Source organism: Prosopis cineraria, unplaced genomic scaffold, assembly GCF_029017545.1.
Source record: "Prosopis cineraria cultivar Desert tree isolate PC_DT_omini unplaced genomic scaffold, ASM2901754v1 PC7, whole genome shotgun sequence".
NCBI lineage: Eukaryota > Viridiplantae > Streptophyta > Magnoliopsida > Fabales > Fabaceae > Prosopis > Prosopis cineraria.
This window is the reverse complement of record NW_026555338.1, coordinates 29,325,830-29,342,108: the sequence shown is the minus strand read 5'-3', so window position 1 is coordinate 29,342,108 and position 16,279 is coordinate 29,325,830. Positions and strand designations below refer to the sequence as shown.

Here is a 16,279-nt window from a genome sequence, read left to right as displayed (position 1 = left end):
ATTTAAAGCGAAAATTCATTGGTGAAAGGTCATTCAAACTAGTGGATTCAATTAGTTGAATGGGAAACTGATTTAGCGTCCGGTTTGGACATGAGAAAAAACCGAAGGATTAAATATCTATTCAGGGATTTTTATCCCCCAAAAAAAAAAAGGATCTCTTGAGGGATATTAAATTAGTAGAATTGATGCTTGAACCAGTGATATTTTTTATTTTTAAAATTTTAATTCATAATTCTATGTTACGATTTATGCATATTTACGATTCCAATTATAATGTGTATGTATTTAGGTATGTATATACATTTTAAAATAAAACATATAAATAATGAAATATATATACATTTTGGAGGAAGAGGTTGGGATCTTGATGAATATTGCTCTGCATCATATATCATTTTCTTTGGATTTAAAATCTATTTTTTATTATGAATTATTTTATTTTTTGATTAAATTATTATTTATTTTTTTATGTAAGCACAGGTTATTTAAAACACCATTTCATTTGTGTCATTTTGTATTTTCAACATAAAATTTTTTGCCACACTCACACCTGACTCTTCTCTTTTACTTTTATTATTTTATCAATTGATTAAAAAATAATAATTTGAAATTATTTTTTTTAAAATACCATTTATTGATTTAACAGTATAACTTCCTAGAAGTGATGTTTCATGCGATTTCTGTTGAAAATTTAAACTTAATAAAGTAAAATAGGTGATATGCCGGTCTCAATTGGTATAAAATTTAAAAATATTGCTTGACTCAACTAAACTTGTTGAAAAATGAAAAATATATTGTATGACTTTGAAATTGGTTAAAAAGTATATTTTATCAATTGATCAAAAAAAATAATTTGAAATAGTTTTTTTTTTTAAAATACCATTTATGGATTTAAAATAATATAACTTCCTAAAAACTGATGTTTTAAACGATTTCTGTTGAAAATTTAAACTTAATAAAATGAAATAGGTGATATGCCGTTCCCAATTGATATAAAATAAAAAAAAAATATTGCTTGACTCAACTACACTTGTTGAAAAATGAAAAATATATTGTATAACCTTGAAATTGATTAAAAATAATAATTTTAAATTGTTTTTAAAAATCCTATTTATAGATTTAAAATAGTATAACTTCCTAGAAGTGATGTTTTAAACGATTTCTGTTGAAAATTTGAACTTAATAAAGTAAAATAGGTGATATCCCAGTTCCAAGTGATATAGAATGAAAAAAATATTGCTTGGCTCAACTACACTTGAAAAATGAAAAATAAATTGTTTAACTTTGAAATTGATTAACAAATATATTGTATGAAAAATATATTTTATCAGTTGATGAAAAAGTAATAATTTGAGATTGTTTTTAAAAAGTACCATTTTAGATTTAAAATAGTATAACTTCTTAGAAGTGATGTTTCAAAAGATCTCTGTTGATAAAGTGAAATAGGTGATATGCCGGTCCCAATTGATATAAAATTTAAAAATATTGCTTGACTCAACTACACTTGTTGAAAAATGAAAATGTATTGTATAATTTGCTCTTTCAATATATTATTTTTAAAAAAAACTAAAAACCGGATATAGTTTGACAAAAAATAAACAACTTATATTTTACAACAAATTGTTAATATAACTATTCATAATTTAACAATTAAAAGAAATTTATATCAAGAGCCGGATATAAGCATAGTGATCCTAATATAACCATTTCATATATGAACCAAGTTTGCATTGCTTGAATAACCCATCTTTACAAGATAAATTGAAAATTCACATACCAAAGCCCACCTTAGAGGATTAAAGAACCCTGCCGCATGAAATCTCAACCTGTAGAAAGAGGCTGGCACAAATCACATCTTCAAAAAAAGCATGAGACTAGCCAGTTATACAAACCGGCAAAGGATCCAAAAGAACTATAGATATCCAAATTACAGTGTAAGAGCCAAGAACCTTCAGTTACAACTGAGATTTTCCAAATTAAAAGATAGCTGCCAACTTGCCACGCATTCAATTCCAAAACCTAGCTAATCATGAGCATTAAATAAACTCGCTAAGACTAGTCAGTCATCCTCCTCCTCTTCACTATCTTCTTCCATGTTAGCTCGCATCATCATTGATAAAAATGCTGCTTCCGAAGGTTTTAATTCATCAACGTTCAAATCCTCAAAAGGGTATTCCAACGATGCTGATAATGCGCCCATCTCAAAAAACCCCATTTCTTCATCATCAGAATCTTCGTCACCGAAAAACCCGGGTCCTGAACCAAGCATATCTGATATAGCCATTATCTCCAAAGGATCCATGTCTTCGAAACACTCAGTGTCCCGCATGATGTTGTAGAATTCTCCACTTTGTAAATCAAATTCACTGAGCATTTCTATCATGTCACACATGTCCATTTTATTGTTTGCTCTGCAGCGGCGAGGAGGTGGTGGCCTACCATGTCTCCATGTCACCGAGCCAGGCTTCACGGTATGCTGCAAGACCAACCATCAAAATAATTAGAGGCACCACGACATTATTCTTTTTTAACAAATAAAAAGGCCATAGAAATGAAGACAAACTCACAGCAAAAAGAAAAAGAAAGAGCAATGTTACTATTTTGGATGATTCCATACTGAGATAAAACGTTAGAATTTAGCTGTGGTGTTTTTATTTTTATTTTTGAACTCTTCTACAAATAAATATTTTAACATTTTACTGGAACACACTACAATAAAGGACACTATAGGATTGCTAATCATATAACATAAACAAATGATTACCCAAGAACATGCAAGAAAAATTTACCTAGACCGACAAAAAATTGAAAATGGTAATGGGCGAAATCTTAGTTGTTGATTCAGATGGGCATTATTAATCCATATGATATAAACTCATGATTCAAATACCACAATTGATCAATGTTAAAATGTTCACAAACAATATAGGATAAATTGCGCACACAGAATTTTGATAGCAACAAACAGATTAAAAACACTATCGTTCATTTCATCAAGGGGGGAAGGAGGGCCAAATTTCCAAAGGGATCTCCACACAATTGCCAGCAATCGTGACAATCAAACTTCCATAGATAAGACATAAGAGATGACAATTCTATTACCTTGTAGAAACACCTAGCTCCAAATGGACAGTTCCCATTTCCAAAGTCAAAATGCTTGCAATCAATCAACCTGACCAAGACAAGATCACATTCAATGAAAACACTCTAGCTTAAAGTGATATATTGTTAAGTTTACCTAACGTTCCAAATAATCAGACTGTTCCCTAGATAAGCCTAATATACAGTGCCCAGAACTACATGTGTAAATACAAAAACAAATCCCATGCATAATGGGAAGAAAGTGTGCATACGAGAGCAAGAGGGATAGAGAGGATGGAAAAGGAATAAAGCAGTGAAGAGAGGAAGGGAAGATTTTACACAAGAAATCCCCATTACTCTACCACAACTAAAAAGAAACTGAGATTACGCAGTTAAGTTTAAAATTAATGTTGGAAAAGGAAGATAAGTGGGTAAGAAATTACTTGCAATTTGCCTTGTAGTTATTGATAATTTCCTGCTTTTCTTCCATTGTGGAGTACCATATAGGACTTGGAATTACAAAATATGATAGCTTGCGACACACAGGGCAAGTCCTCACTGTATTATTAGTAGCATTAAAGATGTCCTTTTCAGAGTCTAAGGCACTGTTACGCCAATTCCTGATACAGGATAAGCAGAACGCATGGTCACATTCAGGAAGCATCCCAAACTTACATTCAGATGCTTTAGGCTTTGAAAGAACACGCTCCAAGCAAATATTGCACTCTATATCTTGACTATCTTTCAATGCCTGATTGTATTTTTCTTTTTTCTCACAAGAATTCAAATGATTGTCTCTCTCCCTTTGATCAGTAGGATGCAAGCAATACTTTCTACAATACAGACACTGGTCACCATGAATGTGTAGACATTTTTTCCCTAAGGGGCAGTTGGCTGCAGCATATGTACAAAAGTTATGCTTTGCATGTACAGCATTACTAGATTCACCAACATCACCATTCTTTGGAGAATTTGGATGCTTATGACGACCAACACTTGCAGAATTTGCACTCTTGGGAATCCACCTAGATTTTCCTTTAGTAGTATGATCTATAACAGACTTTGAAGACATAGACTGTCGACCATTTTCTGAAGATGATGCAGAACTTGCCTGAGAAGCTTTGACATGTTTATATCTACATCGACTACCATAAGAGCAGTGTCCTTTCTGATAGAATGCGCAAATCTGCTTTCAGCAAATAAGACAAGTGAGAAACATATACAAGTTTTTCATGGGAAGCATACCGTGTGGGCTATCAAGTACTGTAATTTCAAAATGAAACCATACGATATACATGTTTGACATGTATCAAATATGACATGATAATTAAAAAATTGCATGAAGACACTATTTTTGTTTTGTGGCGTCTCATATCCAGTCAGAATCCCTTCTTTTTAGAGTAAAGGAAACCAGAAAGGCAGTAAAATACATCAACTGGAGTATCCTGTTTGTCATGAGAATAATCACATTGCTCCCCTCTGAAACATTTTCCACGGGCGTAGAACTTACAAACCCTACGAGGAATAGAAAAACAAAAATTAGAACACACACACATAATAATTACAGGAATGAATAATTGAAGAGGACTCCGAAAATTCCAATGGAAAGCTATACAAAACACAATGACAAGATATCATACAAATTAAATCTCACAGTTGTGAACCTACTGAATATTCCAACATAGTATAAGTTGTAAGTTTCAACCAACGATAAGAAAGTGGAATTGCAGTAAACCCATGCCAAATAATGAGGTCATACATTAACACACGATAATGCCCCAACAGACTTCTCTTTTTTTAACAGATACAATTAAATAAAGGGGAAGAAAAGCGATCAAATAATTGTACAAAACACTTCCAATATCGTTCATAATATCAATCGATAGGGATCCATCCTCCGTCAAGCATTCGGAGAACATTGCCCCCAAATATCCCCAATCCAGATTCATTCCAGAGAGGATTAATCGATAAAACCGATTCATAAATTACCAAGCAATGGCTAACAAGCAAACTACCGACAGACAGCATCAAAGGAAGGCGAAATTTGAAGGCCCATTCACAAAAAGAAAAAAAGAAAGGAAAAGAAACCGAAGGATTAATCGATAAAACCGAACAACGATAAACAATTTGACCAAATAAAACAAGTAGCAAAAGATAAATTGAACCTCTTACCTCTTAGACATGGCGATCAACTGAAAGCGAGCGGACGAGTGCTGGGCAAATCAGAATCAGAATAGGCCTTGAGGAGATAAAGATGGGTATAAAGGGCCGATAATTTCGCAGATTAAAGGCCTAACAGCCTGACCTAAGCAAGAAACGAAGCGTAACCCATTTGAAAGATGGTACCCGAGGGTTTTTGGCGGTTAGGATCCCGTACAAAGGCCAACACCAATATGCTTATAACACCACTGTCTGCCTGAAGTTACGAAAATACCCCGCATTGTGCTCTTTCCGCGGGAAGGCTACGCGCTCTTTGAGGGGCCCACAAATATTAAGGACTCGATTTTCTTTTATCATAAAAATTCATTATAAATATGTTAGATGTTTTAATTAAATTATCGTTGATTGTTAATTAATATCGATTAATTATTGTTCCATTTTTTAAAATGTGTTTCAATTTCAATGTAGTATAATGTATTTTATGAAACTTATAAGTACAGTTAACATTTTTGCCGATGGCTGTTTTTGTTTTCCATGGGTAAGAAGGTAAGTGTGCCTTGGGTGCAAATAATGACTTCATGAAATGTACCGTGGCGAAGTTCGACTTGGCAAGAAAATAAAAATGAATAATTTTATTTTATAATAATTTGTTCCGTCTGTTTGCATATATTTATTTTTTGAAGATTTTTTGATTAATTCAAGAAATAAAGTAGTGGTTTATTTAAAATAAATAGTTATCTTTGTTTACCAGTATTTGTTAATTAATTAATAATTAATAATTCATTGTAATTGCAAATTGCAAATTATAAAAACCTGGAGTTGTTTGGGGCAAATTGACTGCAGTACTATAAAAAGGAAAAAAAATTATTTCCCCGTATGCTACACTTTTAAAAGTATTTCCTGGTATGTTATAAATTTAAATATTGATTTGATGCAAATCGAGTTTAATTTTTTTTAATATGAAAGCATGGGACTTAATTTCAATCAAGCCAAATTTTATATTTTATTAAAAATAATTGACGTGGGAAGCTGACATATGTGAATAATCATCCCTTTTTCATTGTTTTTTATTCTATTACTCAATAGTTGGCATATTGAAAAACCTGAAGATATTATCACCTTCTGCTTGGATTAATGCAATCTCCCCTTGTGTATGACTGTTATCCATGTGGATTTGTATATGAATTTTATATTTAAAATATTACATTTTAAATTTGATGTTTAAAATTCACATATTTAAAAATATTTATTTGGGTAGTTTAAAAAATTTCAAATGAAAATGAGAGATATGTTGATATTTGAAAAAAAAATAAAAACATGAGAAATTTGAATTAATGAATTTATATAATAGTGATGTATTACATATCTAAAAGTGATGTATTACATAATAGGCCCTTATTTTTTTAATTGATAAGAAATAAGAACGAGAGATAAAAAGACATAAAGATATTAATAAAAAACATGAGAAATTTGAATTAATGAATTTATATGAATGTGTTTGTTTTGGTTAATTAAAATTGAATTGGATCAAATCTCTTTTATAGGTGCACAAAAATTTAAGTACCAAATCCAAATTTATTTATTTCTTATTAATTTTTTTGTAATTTAAAATTTCATTTATATTATAGTCAATTTAAAATTTCAATCACTTTTAACTTTTCATTTTTATGTTTTTATTATTGATGTCTCTATCTTCTCATCTCTATTTTTGAGTGTCTTACGACCCATTCAATTAAAAACTTTTAACTCTTATTAAAAAATTTGATTCAATTGACAATGAATTGACCAATAACATTTATCTTTATGAACATTTTTTGAGTTTAAAAATATATCATAACCTTAACCTTAATAAATTTGCAAAATCTAACTTACCTAATTTTTTTATATTAAAAAACTTCAAACACTTAATAAATAAAATAATATGTTAACAGATTTTTTTTAGTCTCTTAATTTTTTTTATTTCCACATTTTTTCTCTTTTCCTACATAATAAGTAATGTTTAAATACTGAAAAAGCATTTTGTAAAAGCTTTTGAAAATTGTATATCTTGCTATTCATCAAGTATCATATAAATTTTAACCAAATAAAAATTATATAATTTTTAAAATTTTGAACGAGAAATGAAGACAACAACATTAGGATTAACAAAAAAATGAGTCCATCCACAAATAAAGGCAAGTGAATAACTTACCTCAATTTTTCATTTAAAAACATGGCCCAAAATCATTTTCTTTGTACGGAAAAAGTTAATGGCAGGGAATTTGGGCTTCTCGGCCCGTCCAGTATATCAGACCTTAGCTTAGCCCACTCACAATCCAACAATTCTCTTGCTTCTACAGTATTTTCTCAATCGTGACTTCTCTATTGGCCTAATAACAAAAAGCAAGAATGCTGAGACATTTCTCCACTTTCCTTCGTTCAGTATTATAAAATATTTCTTTAAAAATATCTTCTACGTACAATTAATAAGGTTTATTCAAAAAAAATTAATTAGGAAATGTAATTAATAATTTTTTAATTAAAACACTCTGTTAAATAAGAACAAAAAGAAAAAAGTGTGTAATTTAAAATATAATTAAATAATTTATTGGTGGTATAATTTGATTAAAAATTCTTTATAATTCTAATCAGACAGAGTATAAGTTATTACTAGCACACCCTAAAGATTTGAGGCAAAAAAAAAAAATTGATGGCATTTCTCTTATTAGTCATTACATCATAAATGAAAGTCAAGAATAATGCAAAAAGATGAATGGAGAACAACCAGCCAAGAAATTTTCTTTATAATAAAAATATTGTAGTGTGTGTTTTTTAATTTCTCCCTCAACAATAAGGTTTAGCTAACTCTGAATACTATCATATATTCCCCTCTATCTTTGCTAGACTTCAAAATTTCTCCTGATTTGTTATGTTTAGTTCCCCCTTACTTCATAATAATATTGGATAATATTCCTTCCAGTCTTTTTGATGAGCACCTATTAACAATTCCATGTAAATTAAACCAATTTAGTCAAGTTTTTTTTTTAAAAAAGTTACAAAATTACTCTCAATTAAAGTTATTAATTAGAGGAATTTGTTTCGTTGGTTAAATTTTTGTACAGTCAGTTACAGCTAGTAGGTGAAAAAAATTAATACTTTAAGCATAATATGTTACATTAAAAAATGATTTATAATAATAATGGGAGGTAGTAGTATATGTAGAAATAATATATACCAAAGTTAATGTGCAAAGCAGCAATATTGCATAGAGTATTGCAACGTTATATGTCTAGAGTAAACGAAGGAACGTAACAGGGGAAAAAGTAAGGTCACTCTCAGTTGGCCTTGAATTTATATTTTAATCGGTGGAATTTTATGACCTTATTTTTCATCAGAAAAAGAATATATATTACCTATAAACTTGAATATAAATGTAATGTGATAATACTCTTTGAGTTTGAAAATGCTTTAATGGATGTTTGAAATTTCGTTAGCACGCAAGGAATAAAACATGGTTTTGGATTACTTCGATCAAAATGTAGTTTTGACCCCCAAAGTGGTTCTTAACACACCTTTAATAACCTTAAAAATCACAAAAAAGGCAAAAGCTACATATTTTATAATTGGTAAATTAATATATTAATGCCCTTCTTCATCCCTTCAAAATAAGATATCATTTTTTTCAAGAAAGCTCATAAATGTTTTTTATTCCTGAATTTTGATTGACTAAATCAAAAGAAGTCATTGATCTGCCATAAATATTTTCTCAAGAATGTTTAGATTATACATTATCCATTTACGTGATCACCCAAAAAAACAAAGAAAAAGAAAAAAGCAACACTTAGCTCGACAAATTATAAACATACTACTGTAAAGCCATATTTAAGCAGAAGAAACTAAACTAGCTAGAGGCGCGAGGGATATCAAAATAATAAAAAGACAATACTAATATAATATCTAAAAGTATATATATTATACATGATTCTATTTTTTCATATTATCCAATTTTTGACCAATTATGAGTTGAGTCAACAGCTTAATCAGCTCTCTCACTAACCATTTTTTATTCACAAAAGTCAAACTCACGAACCTCTCAGACCAGTAGCAAACATGTAAACATGCAACTTGAACTTTTCAAGATCATCGCTACATTGAGTTGTGGGCATCATGTTCAATCTCAGAATTGGCTTCATCTTCTTCCTGCAAGGAATGATCATCAAGGGCAGGAGAAGCTCCAGCATGGCCATGGCCGAAAGCCCTAATGTGGTCCTTGAGAGACCTCTTGTGTTTGAAGTCAGATCCACAAAGGCAATACCATATTTTGCCACAGTTCTTCTCGTGGGTCCTCCAGTCGCCTTTCACAGCGAAGGCCTTGCTGCATTTCTGCACATGTAGGGTTTGGTGCCGTGCTTCCTCTTGTAATGAGTTTGCAGGGTTCTGAAATCCTTCAGAGGCCTTGTTCTTGGGTGGTCTATGTTGTGCTTGCAGTTTGGTGCACAACAGAAACATGGGAGCCTTAGCATTGCCGTAGGTTGTGTTCCTCTTAGAGAATCTGGTCCCTTTCTGTACTGAGATCCATGCCCCCACATATGCATCTGCAAAACTTGTGTTAGATCGATAATCAACCCAAACAAGGATGAGCTGCTCATAAGCCACATGGCTCCTGAGAACAGGTTTTACATATAGACAAGTACAAGATTGAGTCATATACATATATATATGTTTCTAGCGGTAATACACATGCATTAATATAGAGAGATAAGAGAATAATTTATATATATATATATATATATATCTGTGTGTGTGTGTAACTTTATATGTAGAGTGAGAGTCTACTTTAATTTCTCTCTTGTTACTGATCACTTCTAATTTTGTATCTCTAAATCCATATTAAGCACTTAACAACTCACTTATAATTTAAAATTAAAGATCCAAAGTTGTCAGATGCTAGCATTAACATAATACAATTCTTCAATTACATATGAACGTTTCCAATTTTATGATCCTGTGTTTCTGGGATAGAATATGTTGGCTTTCCTAAGATTTATAGGCGAGGTTTTTATATAAGCTGGCAAATTTTTTAGTTCTTGTGTCTTCACTTAGCTTCGACTTGTAACAATGTCTATTATTTGAACCATATCTCATAGTCCTAATTAATTGCTTCCAATAATTAAGAGAATGATTAATTATAATTACAAAATTAAGCCTCTTTTCCTGCTATTTAATTCAAAATGATTAAAACTAACCTACTTCCTAATATTTTAAAGATAAGAGACGTAGGGGTAATGCACAGAGTCCAATAAACAAGATATTGTTTTCTAGACCTGTGTATGTACATGACTTATAAATGAGCCAATGTAAATGCATATTGATTAATCTATAATATTCTTTATTTATTTTTTTTGATGAAATTCTTGAGACATAATTAAAGGGTTTATTATTATTTTGTCTGCTCTTGTACATGAGTCAAGATAAATGTAATGTTGTATTTATCAATGTTTACAAACACGTACGCCGACGCACGCATGACACATTTTCACATGAAGAGCTTGTACCAATAACTTGAAGTCCGTACGGTGTATAGAAAAAAAGTTCATCTAGTTCGGAAACCCAAACAGGTTTTTCTGTATTCTAGATCTGGACTTTGATGAGAGTATAGGCTTCAATAATAATGACTTCATCATGTTCCAGACACAAGCCTTTGAATATCTACACTGTACATGTAGATGCAGTAGCAGTACTGGCTTTTGCAGACACACGAAGTCAGGTTAATTGAGCTCAAAGACAAAAAAGGCATCACGAAGTAGTGATTGTAAACATTTCAAACAAGCACGATGTATAAATATTATCATTAATCTTCTTTGCCATATATAAAACAGAAGAAACGTTTCAAACAATTACTCTAATTCCCATTTCTGTGAAGCGTAATCGAAGTAAAGCCTGAGTTTGTGTGTGACACCAAATAAACAGTATAGTCACGTTTAGATAAGAAACAAGAAATGGAAGAAAACCAAACACACATGCAAAAAAGGCATAAACCATAATAATGGCCTGGAACTGTACTGTATCGCAACTGTAGCATATATACAATAATGCTTTACCAGTGAGAACATATATAATATAACTCTCTGGTTGTGACTATGAAGCGTGAACATGTGAGAAAAGTAAACATACGGCCGAAAAGTACCACTACATAGTTCGCATCACAGTATCCACAACAGTATAGAACAAACAATTAATAATCAAAACTTTTCACAGTGAAAACAAAAACTAGCTAAATAACTGGAGAAGGAGAGTACCTGAAGATTATTGTATCTGTTGAAGGTTTTGGAGCAGACAGGGCAAGAGAACTGAGTAGGGCCAATGAGAATCTGAGAGGGGGTGGGGATCCAGTACTGGCCCTTGTTCAAGGGATCAAAAGAGCAGTGTCCAGAAACGACACCACCACCACCGACTTCATCTTTCTCGATCATCGTCGTGGTGGTGGTTTCAATGGAGGAGCAAGAGTTTGAAATCTGAGTATTACTGCTGCAACTGCTAGTGGCCTTAGTAGTAGTGTTGTTATTAGCACCAGTAGTCATGGAAGGAAGTCCTATGCGCAGAGCAACAGTGACAGTTTCATCATCATGACCAGATGCCTCTTTGTCCAGCAGAATTAATGGTTCCTTTTCCTGATCACTTGTTTGTTGCTTGTACTGGTTGGTGAGAAGACTGAGATTGTTCAGCAGAGGAAGAGCTTGTCTGACAGAAGGAGGGGAAGAGGGGGGGGGAGGAGGAGGAGGAGGAGGAGGAGGGAATTGAATGGAGAAACTGCTGTAGGAATTAGAAGAGTAAAAGTGAGGATGGAGGGGGATGAAGTTGAAGCACTGGGAGAAGAAATTAGAGTGCTGATGAGGGTCTGTCATGATGATGATGATGATGAAGGTTGAAAACAGTTGTGATGATGAATGGCTGTAAGAGTTATATATATGTGTGTATATAAATATCGCGTGGAAGAAGTGGGTGTGAGAGAGAGAGAGAGAGAGAGAGAGAATTACCGAGGGAAGAAGGAAAGAGAGAGAGAGAGAGAGAGAGATTACGAAAGGGAAAAGCGAAAGCCAAGAAGGGAAAAGAGAAATAAAGAGGGAAAGTAAAAGGCGAAGGCAGAGTCAGAGACGAGACTAGCAGGCTGTCTCCCTTAAAGCTAAACAATTGTATGCTGCATTACCACACGCCTTCACCTCCATCAAATACAAATCTAAATTCTATTTACTCTCTACGAGTAGTCAAAGTTTCCTTGAAGCAACTCTTAGCTGTTAGAACACTTTTCACATTACTGTGACACGTGAGACGCCCAATTAAATAAATAGATTTGTAGCACTTACCCGATTCAAATCCCTCTCATTCTTGTTATAAAACATCTTTTATTATCTCCCTAAAACTAAGGAGAAGTGATTAAATAATTAATTTTATTAAAAAATAAACATTTAATTTTAGTATTTTACAAAAATTTAAATTATACATTATATTTTTTCTCATAATTAATGAGTTTAAATAAAAATAATGTTACAAAACTATAATTATTACCCTACCAAATGCTTTATATTAATTACCGGACGAGTATTATACTACTAAGAAAAAAATTTAGAGTTAAACAAAAATGGTGGGGTGGTCCGTGTAATTTATTAGCTAGCAAAGGTTTGGGCTAGGTTAGTGAATAGTTTTGAGTTGATTTATCATATACTCCCCCAGTGGTATTTATATTCTAGTATATTTCATCAGAATTAAATAAATTATATATCTCATTAATTTTATTTTAAAATTTAATAAATTTTTACTCTACTTTTTAATAGAGACAAAACAAATTATTTTTAATAATTTTTTAGTATTTAATAACGATAAAAAAGTAAAGATAAATATAAAAAATAATAATTTTTTATAAATACGACTACAATTAATATTATCTCTGCCTGTAAATAAAACTAGAAATCCACACTAAAAATCTGATCTATTGTTGAACTAGTCCAGATAGTAATTTAAGAGTTAATAGTCCAAGAATGATTAAATTGCGATCAACTCATTTATGATTAAAACAATTTAATTTAACTGAAATATATAAAAATATTCATCAATGTATGTAATGCTGGAAGGAGTAATATTTAAATAAAAAATACATTAATTTACAGATAAACTGAACATTTATGTATAAACCACACGCATTCTAACAAAACGAAGTTATTAAACACAACTATATGATGAATTAATATTTTTTAAAAACCCAAAATAAGATCATTTTAGGCTTATAAAGGGAGGGGAAAATGTAAAATTCAACCAAGTCAACTCGTTCAAAACTCTTGACTGGATATCCGGCTGGCTTGGTTGAAATCTAATGTGAGTTCAAATATATACGGGGTGATTTGCTAGACTTTGGTCAAGTTTCCAGCCAAGTTTTTCGGTCATGACTTGTTATTGTATACACTTGACCAAGTCAATAAATACTATTTCTCCTCAATCCAATGACTCTTGACACACACAAAAAAAAAGATCTCGCTCTTCTATTTTTAATTAAAAATTGTCACAGAGGATTCTCTGGCTATGATTCATCATTTTAAATTAGTAAAAATTGGGTGAGAAATCATCTCTAGCCTTGATAATTTCTCAATGTCACGCTTTAATCTCAAAGTATGGTATATGTATTATTGTCAAGCTCTCGAATTAACTTTACAAGTTTATTATTTTTATATTTCTAGCTTACAAAATTATGTTAACTCATTTTTAAGTTCGGATTAAATATAACTTGATTAAACTCACAAGTTGACTCTCTAAGTTTATCATTTTTATATTTCTAACTTATAAAATCATATCAATCTGCTTATAAACTTGCGGAGCAAGATAGATACATACTATGTAAAACTTAATTCATGGAAGTGATGGGATTTGGTTTAATGAAAAATAAAACTGAAAAAAACAAATATTAATATTAATAAAAAAGAAAACAAAAAATACCAAATACAAGTTGTTATACTTTGAAATTTCTATATTGAGCATAATTGTAGATAAATTTAATTTCAATAATTTATATTTAAAATATATTTAAATTAAATTATGGTCATATTTTATATTTTAATTATTTAATCATGTACTTTTAAATAATATTTATTAGTAAAGGTAAACTTTTATGAGTTTATGATCCAAGTTTATGTTTTAAGTTCACATCCCTATCATGAGTTTATTTAAACTTGCAAGTTTAACAAATTGTATATGTATATCTCATTTCATCTTACTCTTTCCAAGTATTTTTGCAATTTTATTATGCAAGAATTAATTTTAAGATAAAATTTAATCTAACATGATATATATATATATATATATTAATAAATATTAATCGCCTAGTATACACTAAGTATTCATTATCTATTTTAACTAGACATTTTTGTGGAAAAAGGACGCATATCTTAAAATGTTGTGAGTCTCATAAAGTTCACCCAACAACCACTCAATTAAATGTATAATTTTCCCTGCATCTATTGCTTTTAAGGATGACTTATCAAGAACTCTTTTTAGATGACTCCGCATGAAATTATATTCTATCCCAAATGAATAATTATACGTTCAAAGTTTGAACATCATCTTAATTAAGGATAGTCATTGAAAGCTAAGTGAGATGTATTGCAATTATAAAGAGCAAAGACAGGGGTGTTACAAGTACATCTAACTCTAACTATATGCTCCCATGAGAGCAAAAGAATAAAAAAAAAAAGTACATGAAACCTATAAAATGTGCTGAGAATTTTTTGAAAAAGAAAAAGATTTCACGAAAATTCATAATTTGTATATAATAATAAGCTAACATGTTAATGATAAATTATATATTGATATTAATAGTTGGGCATTTGCTTGGGTAAGCGGGATCAGTGTTCCTTAGATTTGCACACAAATTGTTGATTCAACTATCCTTCTCTTTCAGGCTTGATCTTAGTCAACGACATGCGCGCGTGTTTGTCTATATATATTTACATACAGACACACACACATTATAGGTTTGGGAGCAATTAAGTTTTGATGATTCCTAAATCACTAGCTTCTACCTGCTTCGTCCGTAAACTTGTTTCCCACCAGTAGACCCAAGGGTCACTCCTTTTATTTTACACTTTCTTGATCATTGAAGCCAACAAGGGTCGCTTTCATCCAAAATTAGTCATAACTGCAATCTCCTAGAATGTATTTAATCTAGTTTTAGGGTTGTTAATTATACAAATAAATCTATGCTTTGGACTTGTAACTGATGCACAATTCCTTGTACGTGTGTCTGAGATAACTCTATATATAGCTTCAATATCCAGATAACCACGTAAATAACAATAAAACCATTTTCTAAAATTTTTGTATTACATGTAAAAATTATCTTAGATAACAAAAAATGGTTGTATATTGATATGTTTATCTGGGCGATTTTATAATGTTGAATCAAACTTGGGTTTTTGTTGGGTCTAAATTGAAGTTAACTCTTTTAACATCGTGATGATCTAGGATATGGATCCAGTGCAATAGAAATGATGCAGTGGTTGAAATTAAAGTGGGAAATCCTCACCATGCATTTTATCTAATGATTGGGAGGAGAGAAATGCATGAAAAAGACTTCACATTTGAACGGCAAACAACCATGCTTATTAAAAAAAATTATAATTTTGTTATCAAATAAACAATTTTATGATGTATAAAAATTATAAATCACAGTAGATTTAACTTAATTATGTGCTTTACAGATAATAAGCTTTTTTTATACACATATCTCTTTGGTGTGATTTTTTTATACACATATCTCTTTCCAGCCATTAGACAAGATGCACAGTGAGGATTGCGCTTCTTTGCCCCTACACCATTTTTTCTCAACTGGATCTGCATCCTACTAATCTGACTCTTTAAATTTGTTTAAAGAAAATCAAATCCCTTCTGCTTGACCCAAACAATAATTTTATATATATATATATATATATATTGTAGAGTTAATTTGAATCTGTCTCAAAAAGAAATATTTATTTTAAAACAATTTCCAATGTCTAAATTATATATATAAAAA

General features: G+C 30.9%; 1 protein-coding gene and 1 pseudogene across 1 annotated transcript; both read right to left on the bottom strand.

Moving 5' to 3' along the window:
- Positions 1-1,680: 1,680 nt before the first annotated feature.
- LOC129314977 (E3 ubiquitin-protein ligase makorin-like) lies at positions 1,681-5,449 on the bottom strand. Its single transcript, XM_054958467.1, has 5 exons — positions 5,254-5,449; positions 4,512-4,596; positions 3,525-4,267; positions 3,103-3,172; positions 1,681-2,476 (listed from the first exon to the last, which is right to left on the bottom strand). The coding sequence occupies exons 1-5, from the start codon at positions 5,262-5,264 to the stop codon at positions 2,060-2,062; spliced, it is 1,326 nt and encodes a 441-aa protein (XP_054814442.1). The 5' UTR covers positions 5,265-5,449; the 3' UTR covers positions 1,681-2,059.
- A 3,722-nt stretch (positions 5,450-9,171) lies between these two features.
- Positions 9,172-12,154, bottom strand: LOC129316401 (zinc finger protein WIP2-like; annotated as a pseudogene).
- Positions 12,155-16,279: the final 4,125 nt, after the last annotated feature.

Coding starts and splice junctions, on each gene's coding strand:
- LOC129314977 (XM_054958467.1), bottom strand. Junction 4,268..4,511: donor AACAGGATACTCCAGTTGAT/GTATTTTACTGC, acceptor TGCTGAAAGCAG/ATTTGCGCATTCTATCAGAA. Junction 2,477..3,102: donor GAGCTAGGTGTTTCTACAAG/GTAATAGAATTG, acceptor TTGGTCTTGCAG/CATACCGTGAAGCCTGGCTC.